At 37.7% G+C, this 15,715-nt stretch overlaps 1 protein-coding gene across 4 annotated transcripts in view; it reads left to right on the top strand.

The window, feature by feature from the left end:
• The window catches only part of megf11 (multiple EGF-like-domains 11), a 152,956-nt gene that overhangs the window by 123,980 nt on the left and 13,261 nt on the right, over window positions 1-15,715 (top strand). For 3 of the 4 annotated variants that reach the window (XM_051134957.1, XM_051134955.1, XM_051134956.1), the window contains 6 exons: window positions 3,124-3,270; window positions 5,352-5,486; window positions 13,508-13,636; window positions 14,230-14,358; window positions 15,081-15,209; window positions 15,447-15,575. In XM_051134957.1, the coding sequence (XP_050990914.1) occupies window positions 3,124-3,270; window positions 5,352-5,486; window positions 13,508-13,636; window positions 14,230-14,358; window positions 15,081-15,209; window positions 15,447-15,575 (798 nt within the window). The remainder of the gene's footprint in view (window positions 1-3,123; window positions 3,271-5,351; window positions 5,487-13,507; window positions 13,637-14,229; window positions 14,359-15,080; window positions 15,210-15,446; window positions 15,576-15,715) is intronic. The other variant, XM_051134958.1, reaches the window with a different exon arrangement.

The raw sequence follows: 15,715 nt of genomic DNA, 5'->3' as shown, positions 1-15,715 counted from the left end.
TGGGCTTGTCTTAAGCGCAACATCCCCGTTGCCTCCCCAGCCGACCGCCTCTCTGTTCTGCCACAGAGGTGAGCAGGTGTGATGGCTGTCCCTGAAGTTTAGACCCGGTCTAATTCAAAGCCCTGGGACTAATGCCGTTTTAATGGGCCGTGCCACTCGCTTAGAAAAGTCTCTGTCAAAGGAAATTGTAAATGAGGTTCCTGAGCTGCAGCTTGAAAGGATGTGTGTGAGAATATGCGCGTATGTGTGCGCACATCATTTCTCCCTTCTATGCCATCTTGCTTATGGAGTGTGAAATATATAGATGCTAATTTATTTAAGTTGTATTATTAAAGCAGTAAGCCACTCGAGGATGAGCATTACACTGATTTTACCCAAGGTAAATGGTGTACTTAGGCATAACCGTGGACAATTCGCTGTAGTTCATAGCTTCAAATGACTAATGGCTTTTTTTTAAAGGGATGGCAGCAGCCACACCAGTATATATATATATATATATATGTATGTATGTATATATCAAAATAAACAATTCTAAACTGCTGAGATAGTATTTCATACATGAACAGGAAAAAATTGTGGCATTGTCAAGAATTCAGTAAAAATATTAAAAATGGGAGAGTTGCCAATTTGACACTGAACTTACCTGAATATTTTTAGATCTATGAATTTATTAGTATTAGTTATAAGAATAAACAACAGCCATTCATTAAGTAGATAAATAGATTTGTCTTACAGATAAATATACTTTTATTATGTTAATGTACACATATGTGCGGTGACGCATTGCTGCCACACATATATTACTTTTTCCATCCAGTTATGACGTAATAACGAGACGTTCTATCGTTTTTACAACATCTTTTCTCGTAATAAGATGTTATAATAACAATGACATAATTATCTTGTTAAAACAACTTTTTTTCTCATAATATTTCATGATGTTATTACGAGAAAAAATGTCATTTTAACAAGAAAATGTGTCATTTTAACGAGATAATTGTCGTAGAAAAATATGTAGTTTTAATGACAAAACATCTCATTATTACAAGAAAAGTTGTCGTTTTAACAAGAAAAGGTGTCGCTAAAATGACATAACATCTCTTTATTATGACATATTTGGATGGGAAAAATGTGCAAGGCAGCATTAAAAAAAAGATTTTTAATGTTTTTTTTAAATAAGTCACTTCTGCTCACCAAGCCCGCATTTCTTTAATCCCAAGTACAGCAAAAACAGTGAAATTAATGAAATATTTTTACTATTTAAAACAACTGTTTTCTATTTGAATATATTTTAAAATGTCATTTATTCCTGTGATTTCAAAGCTAAATTTTTCACATCATTACTCCAGTCACATGATTCTTCAGAAATCATTCTAATATTCTGATTTGCTGCTCAAAAACATTTATTATTATTATGTTGAAAACAGATGAGTAGAATTTTTTCAGATTACTTTGATAAATAGAAAGTACAGAAGAACAGCATTTATCTGAAATAGAAATCTTTTGTAACATTATAAATGTCTTTAGCGTTACTTTTGATCAATTAAAAGCATCCTTGCTAAATAAAAGTCTTAAATTCTATAATTTCTTCCCTTATACTGACTCCAAGCTTTTGAATGGTATAGTGTATAATGTTACAAAAGCTTTTTATTTCAGAAAATGCTGGTCTTTCTATTCATCAAATTATCCTGAAAAAAATGTACTCAACTGTCTTAAATACTGATAAGAATGATAATAAAAATGTTTTTGAACAGCAAATCAGCATATTAGAATGATTTTGGAAGGATCATGTGACACTGGAGACTGGAGTAATTATGCTGAAAATTCAGCTTTGATCACAGGAAATGTTCAAAAACTTTTGACTGCTAGTGTATGATGTGTTTTTGGACTGCTAATCACAAAAGCTCTGACCGCACTGGGGCCTAAGACAATTCAGTTAAAAATTTCGGCTGCCCGACTCCTAAAAGAGTCTCACTTTAGTCAAAAGACATCTTGGCCCCTATGAACACTAATGGACTAAGACTGACTAAGGACTAAGATCTCTAGTATTCCACTTCACCTGCTGCACAGCAGTAACTAGACAGGCTCCAGACAGTGCCTTTGAATATGCTTTAATAACGGCTGGGAAGACTTCATACCAATCACAGACAATCTCCCCAACAAAAAGAAAACGAGTTTATAGCACAGGTGGATGGCAAAGATGATTCATTACATTGTTCTCTATGTAACTGTGAAATTCATCGAAACTCCTCTCTGTTGCTTGCAAAAACAAATTAGGTTTTTGATTACTTCAGCTCGTTACTCAAGTCGTGGATTGTTATGGTTATTTTTATATTGAGACAGACGTCTAGCCAAACTAACTAAAGTGCTGATACTTTTTTGTTCTCAAAAGCATACAAACGGCCCCATTTTATTATATATTTATATTTTATATGCATTTTTGTTTTATAGTATATATTTAGTTTTTTGTCCACTTCTTATTTTGCTTCTTCTGTGGTAGGCTTGTTTGTAGTAATCCGTGTCCATGTGCCTTGTTTTCCCCTTTTTGTTGTAACCCCAGCATGACCAGCTAATGTCATTAAAACACTTTGAAACAATATAGTAGGTCTCTTCTTTATATATTTGTGTGAGTGTGCGCATTTGAGCGTGTCCCTAGTGGAACTCTACACACAAACCAGCTGAAAGAGAATGGGAGAAGAGGCTCAACCACTCGAGGGACTTGGCCCTGTTAATGAACACTCTGCACTGGCAGGGAGGCCCAGTCTGATCAAAAATACATACAGAGCACAGCACAGAGCGGCCCAGTGCTGCGGCCAAGAGATGCCTGAACCTACACACACTCCACGCTTTTGAAACCAGGACTTGTGCTTTCAGAGAAGGCTGCTTGGTACTCCGCTTGCGTCCCAATAGAAAATCTGATACTAGCTTACTATAAAAGCAGTGCCCTTAAGGTCCAGGCATCCCCCATCGCACATGTCTCTTTTTCCAAGCAAGCATCTGATTTACTGTGCTTTTGTTTGTTTCGCTTTCCTGCATCTATTCCCACTTCTGTTTTCTGCTATAATAGTAAATATGGCAGCACGTGGAGAACATGCGGTGATACTTCCATCATTCTTTTAACAGGCATCCACTGTGACAGCATCTGCCCTCAGGGCTTCTGGGGGTCTAACTGCTCCATGACCTGCTCGTGTCAGAACGGAGGCTCCTGCTCTCCTGAAGACGGAACCTGCGTGTGCGCTCCAGGTTACCGCGGGACTTCCTGCAAGAGAAGTAAGCTTCCTGTCTGCTTCCAGTGACGCTCTTTACACAATGTCACCTTCTCAAAGCCTGTCACATAAGTGTTTGATTTGAACACACTTCAACCGAGACGATAAACAACTGGTGGGGATGAGAGGGGGTCACGACTGTTACATCCAGACGGTGACCCTCTGGGAGTGGAGTGTGGACAGTTGAAGAGGGAAGCACTTAGTGAAGAGTCATGAACATGTGCGAGCAAATCTTTAATCACACACGTCTTAATCACTTCAGGCCCGAATCGCTGTAGAGATGCAGTGTCCATGTAGGGCTCTCATCAGCCTCTCCATGAGGAGAAGTGTTTACTTGGCCTCTCAAGGATCTATTTCTTAAGACGCTGTTTTGTGCTTGCTGCTTCCCTTTACCACACCGTGCCCTTAACAGAAAAGCTGACTGATTGCTGGTCATTTTCAAGGATCAAATATAGTCATATCAGAAAAACATGTTCAGGTTCTATCTATCTATAAGGTATCTATCTATCTATTGTGCTGTCTGTCTGTCTGTCTGTCGTACTGTCTATCGTTCTATCTATCTATTGTTCGATCGTTCTATCTATCATTCTATAATTCTATCATTCTGTCTGTCTATCTATCTATCTATCTATCTATCATTCTATCAGTCATTCTATCTATCATCTGTCTATCTATCGTTCTGTCTACCGATTTATCTATCATTCGATCTATCGATCATTCTATTTATCTATATCTTTCTGTCTATCTATCTATATATCTATCTATCGTTCGATCATTCTATCTATCATCTATCTATCTATCTATCTCAGTCATTCTATCTATCATCTATCTATCGTTCTGTCTATCGATTTATCTATCATTCGATCTATCTATTGATCATTCTATTTATCTATATCTAGATAAATACTGTTCGATCATTCTATCAATCATTCTATCATCTGTCTATCTATCATTCTATCATCGATCGTTCTATCTATCCATTCTATCATTCTATCATCTGTCTATCTATTGTTCTGTCTATCTATCGATCATTCTATTTATCTATGTCTATCTATCTATCTATCTATCTATTGATCGTTCTACAGGTCGTTCAGTCTCTAACTATGTCTGTCTATTGTTCTATCATTCTATCTATCTATCTGTCTTTCTATCTATCTGCCTATTGTTCAATCTGTCTATTAATCGTTCAATCTATCTATCGATCATTCTGTCTACCAATCATTCTATTTATCGATCTATCTATCAATTGTTCTATCTATCGTATGTTCCCATTAATATTTTAATTATAAGTTTTACTGTATTACAGTAAAAACACTGGAATAATCCATTGGGTAAACACTGGAATACACTGATTTTTTAAAAAAAAAAAAAAAAACTGCATAAAATAAAGGCGTACAATATTTATATAAAATAATTATTTATTTCTGTTGATTTTGGGGTAAAAAAAGAAGTTATCTGGACATGTGTCATGAGATTCACCCAGTAAGGAAATGTGTGTGCAAGTGTGTGTGTTCCAAGATTATAGCGAGAAGGGAAAGAGAATGTGATTAATCTTCACCACACTGTTCGTTGTTGTACAATTATCTTAATTACAAAGGTCCACCACCCATGGTGGAAAGGTCAGCACACACTACTCTCCTGCATTACACAAAGCTACAGCAATTAAAGCGAATCAAGACTCTAATGAAGAAAAATGACCCGCAGAAGCTCCCGTCTCGGACAGAGCTGAGTGACAGAGACAGACTGAGCCCTCATGCTCTGTAAAACAATGAGCCTGATCATGAGGACGACAAAACCCACTCATTATTTCTGTCTATATTAGCTGCACAGATGACAGTCGCCCTGTGGTTTAGGGTTAAACGCTAGTACCTGGAGGAATGTTTCAAACCTCGAGTGGTCATAGATGGTAGCATTACTATAATGGTTTCAATATATTACAGAATGTATCAGTATTTCTATTCATATTTTTCATTTATTAAGTGTCTAATCTCTATTTTGTCTTTCCTTGCTTTCCCAATTTATCTTTCCTTCCATATCTCTGTTTTCTTTTCTGTTCCTCTCCTCCTGTCCTTTTCCCCATGACAGTTTGCCCTCCTGGTTTCTACGGGCACCGCTGCAGCCAGTCATGCCCACAGTGTGTGCACAGCACAGGGCCGTGTCATCACGTCACGGGTCACTGTGAGTGCCTGGCCGGCTTCTTCGGCTCGCTTTGCAACCAAGGCAAGTAGCTCTCGTCTCTCTCCCTCTGTTTCTCTGCTTTCTCCGTCTATTTTTCTCTCCTTCTCACCCACGGACCCCTACAGATCCTTGGAGGCTAGTTCTGCTTGGAGAGAGGTACAAGAGAAGTATGGTCACATCACTGTCCAAGTACCTTTACTATAATTACAGTATTTTTCAATTGGAAACACACTATGACTGAATCAATACACTAAGGCATCCATTTCTCATGATAATGTGCCAGAAATACGCCGTTTCTGCAAAACTGTTGACACATTCTTGTTGCTAACACACAATTTGCAGTTCTGGTGGACTTTTTTTTGCTTTTTGCACAACTCTCAGGGGCCAGTATGAGAACGTTTCGGGCCAGCTGATGGAAATGTTGCTGTCGATAATTATTGTGCCTTGAAAACTTTTTCGTGTATTGAATATTGTTGCAAATTCTGCTTGTTTAAACTTGTCACCAATGTAACATTGTCTAACTGGCTAACATAGAAGAACATAAAAGTTTTTTGAGATTGTGAGAATGACCCAATGCGACTAAATTTCCACTCTAGGCTAACTATGATGTCTAACATTATTCATTGGCTAATAAATTCTTAGATTTTACTCACCAGTAGTGTGAGTTAGAGGCTAGTATAACTTTAGCACAAATATTTTCACTCGCCAAACACTCTTATTGAGCGCTTTAGAGTTTGACTCTAGCAGCAACCTCCCGGTCTCCCTCTTGAAGCCAACACTGAAGTGACTAAAACTGCAATTCATCGACTGGCCACTAGAGACTGGCTGCAAAAAGGAGTCAATCCCATAGACTCCCCATGTTAAAATTCCCAACTTCACAGGAGAAAAAAATATGTTTACAGCCTGGTTCAAAAAGTGGTTTTGGTCTATATAGCTAATTTTGCCATTCATGTCAACTGTGAGGGGGGTGAATTTTTTTGTAACTCATGCATTTAATTTATATTAAGCCAAAAAGTTGAGTGACAGGTGGATTGCCGCTGCTGTCACCACCATTGCGCTAGGTGGGCGTGGTTTCAGCAACCAGTTCCACCCACGTCCCGCCTATTTACCCGTTTTCGATTATCCGAGAGTGACATGCAGTGACGCGATTCCAAGATGGCGACGGCCGACTCCCGCCCACTAAGAGCTTCAAAAGTGCTCTTCAGAAACCTACGGGTGACGTCACGTCCATATTTTTTACAGTCTATGGTGCGACTATGAAAAAATATTTAGGAGCAGCAGTGCGACTGACCCAATCAGCATATTTGTGTTTGCCCTGAGGGGGACTTCAAAGGTTTCTACATGTTTTTGCAACGTATCACAGACATATCTGACGAATCCTTACCTGAAAAAGTGTAGAGAAAGTAATTAAGTGATTCACTGTGCAGTGTTGAGAGCTTTGTTCCTTATAATGGAACTTTGTGAGATCGTGATTGACTAAGATGAGTAAAAGCTCTTAATTATTTTTAACGGAGTTTGTAAATGAGATATTGATTTAATACAACAGCTAAATAAACAATAAGTTAATATTAAGTGACTTGATTTTGCCTGATTTTGTCATCAAAAATAGTTTGAAACAAAGTCACAACTGAGCCACTGTGCATCTCCATTCAAACACACAGGGTTGTTTTGTTTATGAATGAGCATGTGTTTTTAAACGAATCTAATGAGTAAATGATTCAATTACCCATTCATAAAGACAGTCACTTGCTTTATTCCTGAATGAATGAGCCGTTCAAATGAATCAAATGAATGAATGATTCAGTAATTAAATCAGTAACTTGCCGCCACCTACTGGCAGTTTCATTTTTAAAATATCCTTTCAGTTATTTAAATCATTTAATATTTCTATGTTCAAAATTTTATATTCAAAACATTAATCTTAACATGAATTTATGTATTTGATTGCACGCATGCCACCTCTGAGCTTCATTAAACATAAAAATACACCTACAAGCCACTTTTGTGTTCTTCTGTGCCACCTCTGTAGTACAAATTAATTTTGTTAATACTGATTTCAACTTATTCTACTTGCTCTTATTGTTGTTTTAATTAGAAATTTTAAAATGCTTATAAAATGTATATATTTTTAAATTTGTCATAAAAGATGACATACTTTTATTAAAGTTAGAAAAATGCCATTACAAAGATAAAAACAAAATTCCCCTTTAATTCACTTTAAGGAGTCAAATATCACCTCATAATGGGAAGGCTAATTTTTGATCATATTTTTTGATTGTTGATTAGAAGGTGCTCCTAAAATTTTGAATGTGCTCCTAAATTTTTTAAGTTAGGAGCTCAAGTGCTTCCTAAAAAGAAAAGTAAGCATAGAGCCCAGGCTACATTTAAATGATAGGCTTTGATGTATTTTCCTGTCAAAATAACGAAGTTGTAAGCTTTTAAGAACAACCATAAGATACTGCCGGTTTCTCCGGTAGTAGACTGCAATCTCATTGGCTGGCACTCACTTATTATTGCCCCTGTTTTGATTTCAGTGAATCAGATCAAGTGAACACAGACAACGTGATTAATATTCATGAACCCAGCAGCTCATTAATCCCTAGTGCGTTTTATATTGTTTTTAGTAGTAGAATTCATACTATTAGTAGTAGTATTGTTAGTTTTTTTCTCCTTTTTTATAAAATCACTAAATGACCAACATCTTAAGCACCAGTCCTACATTTAGTTATAATTACAAATATGCATTCATACCCTGTAAAAAACGATTTGTTGAGTCAACTTAAAATAATTTGTAACCTGGCTGCCTTAAAAAGTTAAGTTCAGTCAACTCAAAAAAGTTTATTCAACTTGAAATGTTAAATTATACTAAGTGAGAACTTAGATATTTGAGTTGAATCAACTTAAAATTTTAAGGCAGCTGGGTTACTTACCCATTTGTTAAATTTAGCAGACACAAATATCTAAGTTGTTACTTAGTACAACTTAATATTTCAAGTTGACTAAACTTATTTTAGTTGACTGAACTTAAAATTTTAAGGCAGCAGGGTAAGCTGACTCAACAAATTGTGTTTTTTTATTTTTTACAGTGTACAAGGTTACCAAGTTTTAATTGTAATTACTAAAGTTATATAATTAAATGCTTAATTATCATAATACCATATTATAATGCTTGACTGATAAGAGCGTACTTTTAGATATTTTTTAAAAAACTGTACCATTTTACAATAAGCTTTGTATATATATATATATATATATATAAAAACATACACACACAATATTTTATTTAGTTTTCTTATAGCTATATAATATTTATCTTTTTAAAATATTTTTAGAATTAATTTTTTTATTTTTTTTAAAGGAAACATTGAAATTTCTAAACTGATAGTATTATATTTATCATTTTTAATTTATCATTAAAGAAAACATTTAGTGCTGCATTTAAAAATGTATATTAAATACACTGCTTATAATAAAACCTTTATTATCATTTTTGTGGTGGGGCCAGTGAAAATTTTGGCTGAGAAAAGTTTTTTTTTCCTCACATTTATTCAAACCCATATAAGCAGGTGACACTTCTGAAAGCAATTCTCACAAACTGTAATGACATCAAAGGCCTTTCCTTCTAGTTGCTACTTCCCCTGCTGATGAACCAGAGCGAACCAGAATCCATTGTTATGTAGATGAAATTATGCGGCTGGATTGCGCACTCTTTAAGCATAAATGGATAGACACTGCCATTCATGGATTTTGATTGGAATGTAATGACAATATCGCGATTCTATTGGAGATTATATTCATAAATGATGCACATAAATAGCGGTTTACCCCTCTCAACCTACCTGTCACTAAAATGAGCTGTACTCGACCCGCATGGCATGTTATGCCATTCTGTGTGTGTGTGTGCTTGCTCTGCCGTTGGCAACATGCCCATCCGCAGAACGCCACGCTGACTCTGCGGCTCCGCCGTACTGAAAATAATTGGCATTATCACTGACACTCTGACAAATAACCTTCAGAGGAAATCTGAATATTGCTGAGCTCATTCTTCTGAGTGAGACAAACACTGGAGAGTCAGGTCGATATCACCGCTTTCCGTTTTTGTTGAGCTCCGGTGGAAAACCAGAGACAGTGTAGAGACAATAATTTGTTAATTTCCACTAATATATTTCATGCTTCAAGATTTACGTCTAGGAGGTCTATAATACCTGGAGAGAGCTATCCGTTAACTTTCCCATTTATCAATCCCCGTCGGTTGTGCCATTTATGGATAACCCCCTCCCTGAGAAGTGCGCAGTTTGAAATCTGCCATCTCTGGCTGATGGCAAAACATCTACTGTAATATAATGACATATCTGCATATATGTTGCTTGCAAAACAAATTTATTTCGTCAGAAAGCATGGCAACTTTCGAATGGCTGTCAATGGAAAGATGCAATGACAGTGTCATAGTTATGACTTTCTTTTCTATCATTTCTATACGGCGATTTTCACTTTTTAAAAGTTATTCAACTGTCCTTAAGGAAGCGCGGTAAATATTGACTTCATGTTATATACACGTATGCATATTTACGAGATTCTGACTTAAGTTTTAGGTCAATGAGGCAGATTTTCAACTCAAACTAATAAACCCTAACACTCACTTCCCACTCCACAGCACCCAACTGAGACGTCCAGATGAAATATAGATAGACCGTCTCATAATAATTAACCAGTCTTTTCATGAATTAAGGAAAAGCAGTATGAATATATAGAATTCACTTTCATTGCTTTCAGAGCTGTCTCGTGAATAAATATTTAATATGTTAAAGCAGAAGAAGGAGAAGGTTCGAGAAAAGGCTTGTTTTAATTTGTCCAGATCATAATTACTGGAAGAAAGGCAGGCCTCGGGGGGATCGTGGCTAGCCCACATACCTACTTTTTTGTAGTTTGGTCTACGTCGGCGTCCTCCGATGTCTTGAGCCCACGTTCGCCCATCTCAGAAACGGCTAATGAACTTCAGCTAGTCACAGTTGGAATGAAACGGAGCCTGTGACATGAGGGGGCCACTAGCTAATAAGAGGAAGCTTTGAGTTAGTTGAAAGAGTTTCCACAAAATGAGAAGAGTGTGGAAATATAATTATTAAAAGCCGGTGCCACAAAGATTTAGCTTCAGCTTCACCTCAATGGACGTTCCATCTGATTGGAACATCCGACTCCGTTGGATAGCCCTGTTTCAACTCTCATGAGAAGCTAAAGATATATGTTGTTTGCATCCAAGCATTCCAGTGTATGTACCTTGCTATGAACTCACCAAAACTAGAAGTGGAAAAAGATGGGCTTTAAACCCAAATTTCTAAATGAGGCAAGTGTCAGAGCATGGTGAAATATTCATTTTATTAAAAATGTACACAAGCTCTATTTTTAATTTCGTAGTACATCAGTCGACCCTATTCTTGACGGTGCCGAGCGAAGCTGGCAAAGATGGATAATTGGACAGTGTGACAGAAGTACATGTTTGAAGGGTGATTCAGCTTTGAAGTGCACGCAGACACGACTTACAATCACTCCAGCACATGTCACTCTGGTTTATCATCAGTTACTACTTATGCAGAACTTACAATCACACATTATGATCTATGAAAAGTTTTAGAGGTGAATTGCAAGATGTTACAGTACAGTTCAGAAACTATAATTACATTACCCTAAACTGCTTAAACTGCTTCATGTGGTAAAATCTAAAAAGTCAAAAATATTATTTAACATCACTGATGAAGGTGGTGTATGTAATTTTTTTATTGTACCAATACATTCATAGGTATATGGATACATTCAACAAGTTGCACCACAGTCAGTTATTCTACTTTGAAAATGTACATTCTGTGCAAGGTTGCCAGGTTTTCACAACAAAACACACCCAAATGCTACTCAAAACTAGCCCAAAAGTACCCAGTTGTTACCCCCCGTTAAAAATCGCATTCTGTGGGGTAAAATACACGTTTTTTTTTGCCAGGGTTCCCCTGGTAAAATTCGTATTGGTGGGGATAAATATTATGTTATTGGGGTCGCTACAACCCGCGAACATGAAAAACATCCTGCTGCAACAGTAGGTGCGTTTCAATTACAGATTTGCGCAAAACATTTGCAGTAATTTATAAAAATCATAAAAATGATGGCATCTCTATTAACCTGTGTTTTGCGACTAAATCATAATTTTTTCCTCTCGTGGCAAGTCATGTCGATGGATGTTGTTAGCTTTACGTATGTTGCAGCCACTGTACTAGCCATTAATTTGAATTGTAAGAGACGTAGGCATCTATCTTTACAAAAGAAGCAAGGAGAGCTGCTTATGGGATGCTTCTGAAACGAGCCATGGTGCGCCTGCTATAAACACAAGCATTGACTAGAGTGGCCGCAATCAGCTCTGCAGACTTGTGCAGCATTAATAAGGGGTTATCCAAGCTTTAATGGCAAGGAAAGCCCCTTATTTAAGCATTGTGTAGTCAATGCTAGTGTAAGCGGCCACATCTGAGGAGTTTTTTAAGGTTACAGTACATTAAAGTATGATCATGTGATTTTAACGTACGCAAGGTGACCTGTACCTGCAAAAAAGCCATTTCTAACGCAGTTATTTGCAGATATTGCCTGAAAAACCACCTCATACTTTATGTGATATATGGGAGTTTTTGTGAAATTGACATTTCCATTAGGCATATTTTCAATTTGCAGTTTCGATTTATATAATTTAAAGGTTAATGGAAACGCAGCTAGTGTTAAAGTCGCAGACTTGGCAACCACTGCCAGTTTAACCAATAGTATGTCGACACCCCGGGTTGCCAGTTGGTGGAAAACTCAGCATATTGAAGCCATTGAAAGCACGAATTGGCTCAGAGATCGCAGATTCTACCCGACCTTAAATGCCTCGGCATCCATCTAAAAAGCTCTATGACCAGAATCATTAAAACACTGATAAATCACCTCATAAACTTCCATTGTCAGCTGCGCTCTTTTGCGTGCCCTTAATCTGACAACCCTCCTAAACGTCACATCTGAGGAGAAAGGGGGCGGGAGAAATAATATTTTGAATTTGGACCGCAGTACTCATTTCAACCGCTAGCCGTCAATATTACTGGACCTTTAATATTCAGCAAGGAGGCATTAAATTGATCAAAAGTGACAGTAAAGACACTTAAAATGTTACATAAGATTTCTGCTCTTCAATAAGAACTGTTCTTTCGAACTTTCTATTTATCAAAGAATCCTAAAAAATCTGTGTAAAGTTTTCTACAAAAATATTAAGCAGCCCAACCATTTTTAACATTGATGATAATAATAATTGTTTCAAATCAGCAAATTAGAATGATTTCTGAAGGATCCAACCCAATTTCATGGTGATTCGTACATATTTTACGAGGTGGCTAATTCGGATGGATTTGTACAATCTGGTTTGTACAACTCTGTACGTTTTGTAAAAAAACGTGTGTATTTTACGAGGTGGCAAATTCGTAAGAATTTGTACGAATGACCACCCCTAACCCCGCCCCTAAACCTACCCCTCACAGAAAGGTCATAAAAGTCATAAAATACGTACAAGTTGATTGTGGGATAGTGTTGGAAGGATCATTTGATATATATTGAATATACGGCGTATATTTTGAAATATATTCAAATAGAAATAGTTCTTTTAAATTCTAATAATATTTTAAAGTATTACTGTTTTGCACTGTAATTTTAATCAAACAGTTGCAGCCTTGGTGAGTATAAGAGCGTTTTGTCTTTTCAAAACAATGGCTGAAAACGGTGTAAATAATCGTTATTATTTTTCATAATTTCAATCTTCAAATTGTTTAGTCCCGCTGCTGACACACTTCACCTTAATTTCACTGAAAGCAAAAGCTATTTCAGAAGGATATGTAATTTGAATGCAAATATTTAACTTCAAAACACAATAACATTACTGTGAACTAAGAGCACTGTTAGGAGGAGTAAAATCAATGTTAGCATCCTCCGGATATGCTGTATTTACCACAGAAAGAATGACTCAGAGGTTTAAGTGTTTGTGTCTGTGTCTGTTTTTGTCCCGTCAGTGTGTCCCAGTGGCAAATACGGGAAAGCTTGTGCCGAGATCTGCGTTTGCACTAACAATGGCACCTGCAACCCCATTGACGGCTCTTGCCAATGCTTCCCAGGCTGGACTGGAGACGACTGTTCACAGAGTACGAACCAATTCTCTTCTTTTTATTTCTCCCACTGTTTGTGTTTTATCCTACAACTCCTTCCTATCCATTTGTCTTTCATGGACGTCTCATGTCATAGTTCCATATAAATCACGACCACGTCCATTTTTCTCTGCCAAATACCCCACAAGCACCGCTGATGGAGACCAACAATTTCTTCAATAAATTACTTGATAGCACACTCTCAATAATTTACACGGCGCAGGAGAGCGGCAATATGAAATAGAGACGAGAGCAACAATGTCCTGGAAAATTTATCGCTCACCCTTGCGTCCCCCTCCCCTCTCACGCTGTTAATCTAACACTGTTTGCTGTAAGTGAAGAGGTGAGGATTGGCTGGGGGATTTCAATTATTATTTGCAAACAGTGACAGCTTAAGACTGACTAAATTAAAACATTACGCTCTCATTTCAATGTGATTTCTTCTTTATTTTGACTGTACCACATTTTATTTGCAAAACATGCATTATTTTGTATACGTGTTGTCAATTAGGACGTGTAAATGTGCATTTAGATGCGCAAATAATATTTAAATGTGTTAGTCTTTATTTGACGTGTCTCTGGCTCCGCAGTTTGTCCCATAGGCCAGTGGGGCCCTGACTGCTTGAACTCATGTAACTGTCACAACGGAGCCCAATGTAGTGCCTACGACGGAGAGTGCAGGTGCAGCCTGGGCTGGACCGGCCTCTACTGCACACAGCGTGAGTCCCTCTCACACACACATTCACAGTTATTAAATGTACAGACAAGAGCCACTATTATACACATGCAAACACTCTCTCGCGCACACACGTAATAGACATAAAGTGACACAGTGACATCTGTTGGCAGTATTTCCGAACTGCACCAAGGAGTTGTGAAATCTCATGATGTTATGATGCCACTGAGTGGTCCTTAATAATAAATGCACGTTTTTTTTTCACGTCAGTCATTTAACTCATTATATGACCTTGCTCAAGGCTGAAATCAAAGACCATCAACATCATGCCTGCAATAGAATCCATCTCTCATTCATTACGTCAATCATTTCTTGATCCCTCCTCTGCTGCCACTCTGTTTGAAACTTTTTTTCATGACGGCAGTGATATAAACTCTTTCTTGAGGAGTGATGAAATCAGTTTGTGTTTTGCTGCAATGTTTGCTCCAGTAGGCTTGTTATCTTTAGCGGCTAGACTGTCTTTGTGTGTTTGTGCATTTATGTACTGTACGCGTGTTTGTCTACGAATTGCTATTAGTGTACGAGGGTGTCGTGAAAGGGGAAACACTGCCATGCTAATGTAGATCAATTTGGTACATGCTCTAACATATTCTGGCTATTTGTCGAATGTTGAGGCTTCTCTTTCACTCTGGGTTCCTGTTGCTGGCGTGCACCAACTGTGTGTTGTAGGTTAATGTGATGTAGCAGGATATCTCTTTCCTTCAGGCTGTCCCTCAGGGTTTTATGGGCGAGACTGTGCAGAGGTGTGCCGCTGTCAAAATGGAGCTGACTGTGATCATATCACTGGCCAGTGTGCCTGTCGGACTGGCTTTATTGGGACCAACTGTGAACAGAGTGAGTGTTGTAGCCTCTTTAAGAATTGTGTGTTCTTGTGTTAGGGGGTTGTGAGAATGTCAGTTCGAAAGGGACGTTTTGCCGCCCTGATGATGGTGGTGGTGATTGATGATCTGTGTGTGTGACTGTGTTGCTCATCCACCATCCCAGGCAGTCAATCACAACATGAGTGTTTGTTTTACATGGTGTTGGCCTGGGTGTTTGGTTAATTGTGTTTGTGTATGTGTTTTTATACAGAGTGTCCTCCCGGGACGTTTGGCTATGGCTGTCAGCAGCTGTGTGAATGTATGAACAACGCCACCTGCGACTATGTGACCGGAACGTGCTACTGCAGCCCGGGATACAAAGGAATCCGCTGTGACCAGGGTAACGCTCTCTTGCCTTACATCTTATTTCATCTGGGGTGAAAAAAACTTGGAAAAATCCCATAGGTTTACACTGAATGAAATAACCTGTTATGTTTTAGAGTTGGGCCTCTAAGTAACCACATAGAAAAGCGCCAGCAA

The sequence above is a fragment of the Labeo rohita genome, chromosome 18 (genome assembly GCF_022985175.1).
Source record: "Labeo rohita strain BAU-BD-2019 chromosome 18, IGBB_LRoh.1.0, whole genome shotgun sequence".
Lineage (NCBI taxonomy): Eukaryota > Metazoa > Chordata > Actinopteri > Cypriniformes > Cyprinidae > Labeo > Labeo rohita.
Note: the sequence above shows the minus strand (reverse complement) of the source record. Positions and strands in the feature narration are given on the sequence as shown.